Below are 6,000 nucleotides of genomic sequence, written 5' to 3'. Positions count from 1 at the left end.
GTCCGTGTTTGGGCCGCTGGTAGAGCCCGTGGACTGGCACGGTACGACCCGATTTTATATTGGGCCGGGCCAGGCACGGCACGGCTAAGAACAGGCCAGGCCGGGCTCGTGCTAGGGCCGGGCCGGGCGGTCGAATGGCCATCTATAGCCTTGAGAGGTGCTTTTCTCTCACTATGTCAGGAGACAGGGGTCTGAACTGTGAACCAACTCCTCCTCCCTCCTCTGCGCTGCAACCAATGTGCCAAGATAGCTTAAGCCTTACGGAAGCTATCAAGGCCCAGGGATTCGGTTCTCTCCTCTCCGGCTCTCCGCACCTTTCTCCCGACAAGCAGGGCGATGAGGCCGCCGCGGCCGCCGTCGACGGGGAGCGACGCGCCCGGCCTCGACGGGGCGAGGGAAGAGCCCCAGCCGCCGTCGCACCCCCTAGCGGCCAACCATGGGAGGCAAGAAAGCAAGCCCCGCGAAGCAGGAGTGGTCGTTTCGTTTGGAGCCCGGCCGGCAGGGGCGGCGCCGGCGCCGGCGCGTCCGAGGAGGCTGACGACGGTGCTGGTGGTGGACAAGGCCAGGCTCTGCTGCTCGCTGTGCTCCCTCGCCTTGAAGCGCCCCATCTACCAGGTCAGAGACGCTGCGCCGCAATACCCTACCTACTAGCTCTGATCTCTCCCCGGAAGCTGGATGCTTGTTGACGCTGTTCGATCGGCGTGCAGTGCGCGGCCGGGCACCTGGCGTGCGGCGGCTGCCGCACGAAGCTCTCGACCAACGCCTGCCGGACGTGCGGCGACGGCGGGGCCGCCTCCGCCTACGCGCTCTGCCCCGGCCTCGACGTCTTCTACGGCGAGCTCCACCTGCCGTGCCCCTACGAGGCGCACGGGTGCAGGAGCTACATCCCCTACTACAGGGCCGCCAGCCACCAGAGCGCGTGCGAGCACGCGCCGTGCCTCTGCCCGGAGCCCGGCTGCGCCTTCGCCGCGCCGCCGCGGGCGCTGCTCGCCCACCTCGTCGACGCCCACTCCTGGCCCGTGCACAAGATCCCCCGCTTCGGCGCGATCCAGGCGCTCCACGTTCCGGCGGCGGGTCCGCCGGACCGCCTCCTGGTCGTGGCGGAGGAGGAGGAGGCGGCGGCGGCGGAAGAAGACGACGACGACGACGGGGACGACGCGGAGGGCCCGGCCGTGTTCGTGCTGTCCGTGCGCGCGCGCGGCGAGGCCGCCGCCGTCTCGGTGGCGTGCCTGAGGGCGAACGCGAGGGCGGGGCCGCAGTACAAGTGCGTGCTCTGGGCGAAGGCGCCGGCGCCGCGGGGCGCGGCGGGGCGCCGCCGCCTGTGCATGGAGACGGACGTGCCGAGCTGCGCGCAGCCCGGCGAGGCCGCCGTGGAGGACGGGATGTGGCTGGGCGTGGCGCCGGTGATGATGCTCGGAGCGTCCAGGGAGATCCACCTCGGCGTGCAAATCGACAAGCTCTGATCCAGCCCCGCGAGCGGCTCGGCCCATCTCCACTGTCGCCGACTCGCCGGCGAGATCGTGGGAGGGATTCGTCTATGTTTTGGTGTAGGATTAGATAGTGGGTTTTCCAGCAAATCCGGAGATAGTGCCGACGAACGAAACTGTGGTCGACTATGAAGTTAGCTCCAAATGTTAACCCAGGTTTTAACTGGTTTCTGTGGCTGGTTCTATAATCCTTCAGTTCTGCTGCTCTACCAGCCGGAATTGGCCAGTTTTTTTAGCTTATTTCCTCTTACAAAATATTATTGAATCAGTCCAAACTAGCCAAAATCAGCCGGCTTCCTAAACCAGCCGAACACCTGAAGTCAATTTTTTTTCTCTGGTGATAGTGTGGTATAATTGTGATTTTTCTTTTGAATCCGTATAGAAGAAACTTCCTGAAAAAAAATGCACCTAAACACCTAAAATTCTTCAGAAAAAGTAGACGAAACATCTCATGTTCAGAAACAATGGAAATGGGAACCAACAATGGAAATGGGAACCAACACTCTGTTCGCTGTGTGGTGGCTGGTGCTGATTTGTTATAAAATAAAAGTACTGCGGGCTAGTAGCAAAATATGGAAGAACACCAAACCATATCAAGAATATGAAAACGAAGAATAAGGCAAGGTCTTGGAGTGAAGTTTTTGGCGTAAAATTTTTGGAGTATACAGACACACATTTGAAGTATTAAGCATAGACTAATAACAAAATAGATTACAGATTCCGTCTGTAAACTGCGAGACGAATTCATTAAGTCTAATGAATTCATCATTTGCAATGTTTATTGTAGCACCAATTTGTCAAATTATAGCGCAATTAAGCCCAAAAGATTCGTCTCACAATTTACACACGAACTGTGCAATTAATTTTTTTATCCACATTCAATACTTTATGCATGTGTCCAAATATTTAATTTGACGTTTTTGGTCAAAAGTTTTTTTGATCTAAACACGGGCATAGTTGAAGCAGGACACCTAGGTAAAACTGGAACACCGTACTTGTGTTATCGTCATAAATTAACAATATTAATTTATGGGCCGAAAGCAAGGTGGGCTTAAAGCAGAAGATTAAGAAGACTTGTAAATCGGCTCCTGCGTGAGCATCTGGGCCACATGGGCCATGTATCCTTAGATTTAGTCCAAGATTAGAGATAGAGTCCGATCGGGACAAGATTATTTTAGATTGTTTCCCAAGTCTCCGGATTATAAATATGTACCCTATGTTATTCATGAAGGGAGAACGTCATCACGTCTCGCAAACAACAACTCTTGGCGCATCGCCACCCCTAATCCTAGGGTTTCTTCCAAGTAAGCGTCATGCTGCCCTGATCGCTTCTCGCGATCAGGGCAGCGTTGTTCTTGCTTTTTACCTTGGTATTACTCGTACTGAAGCGTTTTTTATGGCGAGTAATGCTAGTTATCCTAATGTTCATAGCATGGATTTTAGTAGATCCATTGTGCTTTATTGCTTATCATCTACAAATATCATGTTGTCTCTGTGCAGTCACGTTTCAATCTTATGCTAGTTCTTGCTGCATAGAATTAGTTGCACCGAGGCAACACCCTGCTAATTTTAAGTTTAATAGATCTGATCTGTTATGGTTTGCTTTTATCTTAAGAGTTTGCGTAATATCTGTTAGGTTAGGCCTTGCAAACGGGTTGGATGATCCGGTGGTGTAGTAGATGCTTTATCTTAGCCTTGATAGGGATTGTTCCGGGAATCGGCTCTTGCTAGTTCTTAGGCCTCTGTTTTGGGTTATGGTTTAGTTATCTGTTGCGTTCATTAAGCCCAATCACGTGTAGGATGTTCCGATCTAACAGTGAAACTTTTACCGTCGTAGATTAGATTAGTTAGATTTAATTGAAGCAGCTTTACAATTATTTGCTTTATTTAACAATATCCGGATGCAAACAGATCTAATCTGACACCGGGACTCGATCGGCTCTTTAAAGCCGATGCAAGAGTCGTCCCGGGGAGCCGACCACGGCTCGGACTTATGTTTACACGTGTCTTTGTACGCAGAAAACTGTTTGGAGCACGTTCGCACCCTCCTGATCGGGTATAGGTCAGGTGGCACGCCCGGCTTTCCACGGAATCTCCGGGCGCGTGAAGGAATTGCGGGCCGTCGACGAGGGAGCAGTGCATGCCAGCGCCCCGGCGACCTCCCGGCTCTTCGTGTTGCCTGTCGCTGCTCGCCGGTGGGTTTCGACCGACAACAACTTGATGATAGGAGAACCTTAGCTTGTTTTTGGTCAAAAGTTTTTTTGATCTAAACACGGACATGTTGGTCAGTACTTGTTTTTTCCCCCACCTTAGCTTGCAACCAATGTCTTTAATCTTAATTGTACTGGTTTGTAAGATGAAGAACAGATGACTGGCAGTTGTAACAATCACCAGGTTCTAGAATTAGCAATGTTGTTGAACATTCCATTGATTCAAACTACATAGGTTTCAACCAGCCTGCAATTATACGGGCGAACTTGGCGCTTCAAATAAAAGAACTCATACTACACCGTGCAATTAAACGATGAAGATGATGGGGCCATCAATGGCTGCGTCAACGTTCACCGGTGCTGCAATTTCGTGCATGAAGCCATGAACTGTGAATTCGACAACCAAAAAGGTTGTCATAGGTGATGGGCTGGGCTTTCTTTTTATAATAGGCCTAATGATCCGTCTCCATGAGATTGGGCCCTCCTTTTTTTCCCCCTCAAACTAGATCAGTAAATAATACAACATCCACAAACAGGACACATCTTCCACCACACTGACACTAGTTACATTTGAAACCACTTCAATTAGAAACGAAAAAAAACAAGAGCACGACAAAACGAAACGGAACGACCGCGATACGATTAGCCTCACGGCCACAAAACCACCTTCGTCTCTTGGCACAGACCGTGCTTCGTCTCTTGGCACAGACCGTGTTGGGGATCGGCACCTTCGGACGGCGGTCCCGGAGGATGTCGGGGCCACTACAGGGCGCACGTTCGCAGCTATCTGTAGCAGTGAATAAAGATCCCCTATACTACTATTCTTTTTTCTCGTCTCTATCTTCTTCCTTCTTTCTTCTTCCGATTTTGCCTACTTCTGCCACACTGCCACCCATCCGCCGCGCTCCCGCCGGCCAACCCCACCGCTCGCGGCCGCCGGCGACCGAGCCGCCCACCAACCGCCCGCATCGCTGCCTCCTCCGCCCCCGCCGCTCGCATAGGCCACCGGTTGTCCTGCCCAGGCTCAGCCGGCGGCGCTCCAACGCCGCCTCGCCCTCCGCCGGCCAACCCGCCACCACCGCCGCCCCCACCCCTCCTTTAGGGCCGCCGTCCATAGAAGCCCCGGCAACCCGAAACCCTAAAGGCTCCGCCGCCTCGATCACCACCCCGATCGCCGGCGACCGAGCCGCCCACCTACCACCCCTCCCCAGCCACCCCCCTCCCCTAGCTCATCGGCAGCCACTCCACCCCTCCCCTGGCTCGGCGGCCCGCGGCGGCTGGATTCCGGCGAGCACTCGTGCGCCGGTACAGGTAGCAGCGCTCGCGCGCCCTCTAAGGATTTCGGGAGGATATCCCTAGCACTAAAAAACATCTCCAATGTGATTGCAGGATAGCGGGTCCAGGCGGTGGCCCGACCCGGTCCATAAGCCTAGGGACACGGGAAGCCTGTCAGGCTCTCGGCAGCTTCGGGGACGACCTTCGGAGTAGCAAGGACGAGCTGGAGCTCAGAAAGGCGCCCTGTTTGGTTTTCATAAGTCACTTGACTTATAAGTCGGGTGACTTAAATTTACTGACTTATAAGTCTAGTCTGTTTGGTTGCAATGACTTATAAGCTCTCTCCCTCAAGCCCCATCCGCCCCCCTTCTCTCCCTCCCCACCAGCGGAACCGAGGTCCTCACCGCGCCCCTCCACCGCCGGCCGGCCTCCAACTCCTTGCCGCGCCCCTCCACCGGCGGCCGGCCTCCGCCTCCTCACTGCGCCACTCGACCGGCGGCCGGCCTCCGCCTCCTCCGCGCCCTTTCGTCGGCGGGCGGCGGACGGGGAGCGCCTCGGCTCCTCCGCGCGCGCACAAACCCTAGCTCACACGGCACGTAGCGGCCAGATCTGGGGCGAGGGGCGACGGCGGCGAGATCTCGTGGAGCGGCGGTGCTGGGCTCGCGGGGCGGCGGCGAGCGCGTGCCGCGGCGGCGGGCCACCAGGGCGGCGGAGAGCGCGTGCCGCGGCGGCGGGCCAGTGGGGCGGCGGCGGGCTAGCAGGGCAGCGGCGTGTCGCGAGTGCGGGGCGGTGAAAACAAGGTTGGGTGTGGGCCCCATGCGGAGAAGGGGGACTTATAAGTTTTAAGTTGGGGTGGAGCTGCTTATTGCTTATAAGTTGAGGTGACTTATAAGTTAGGGTTGTTTGGCAAAATAAGTCACTTTTTGCACTTTTTAACTTATAAGTATGTGACTTATTTGGAACTAAATAGGGCCTATGGATCGAAGGAGGCAGGCGGTTACGCAGTTGTAACCTGCCGCTTCTAAACA

General features: G+C 55.3%; 1 protein-coding gene across 1 annotated transcript; it reads left to right on the top strand.

Moving 5' to 3' along the window:
• Positions 1-216: 216 nt before the first annotated feature.
• LOC120710486 (E3 ubiquitin-protein ligase SIAH2-like) lies at positions 217-1,626 on the top strand. The gene is made up of 2 exons (XM_039996163.1): positions 217-615; positions 708-1,626. Exons 1-2 carry the CDS (start codon positions 337-339, stop codon positions 1,461-1,463), a joined length of 1,035 nt encoding a protein of 344 aa, XP_039852097.1. The 5' UTR covers positions 217-336; the 3' UTR covers positions 1,464-1,626.
• The last annotated feature ends 4,374 nt before the right edge of the window (positions 1,627-6,000 follow it).

The sequence above is a fragment of the Panicum virgatum genome, chromosome 5K (assembly GCF_016808335.1).
Source record: "Panicum virgatum strain AP13 chromosome 5K, P.virgatum_v5, whole genome shotgun sequence".
In the NCBI taxonomy this organism is placed as follows: Eukaryota; Viridiplantae; Streptophyta; class Magnoliopsida; order Poales; family Poaceae; genus Panicum; species Panicum virgatum.
The sequence above is the reverse complement of the archived record's forward strand: the minus strand, read 5'-3'. Positions and strand labels throughout refer to the sequence as shown.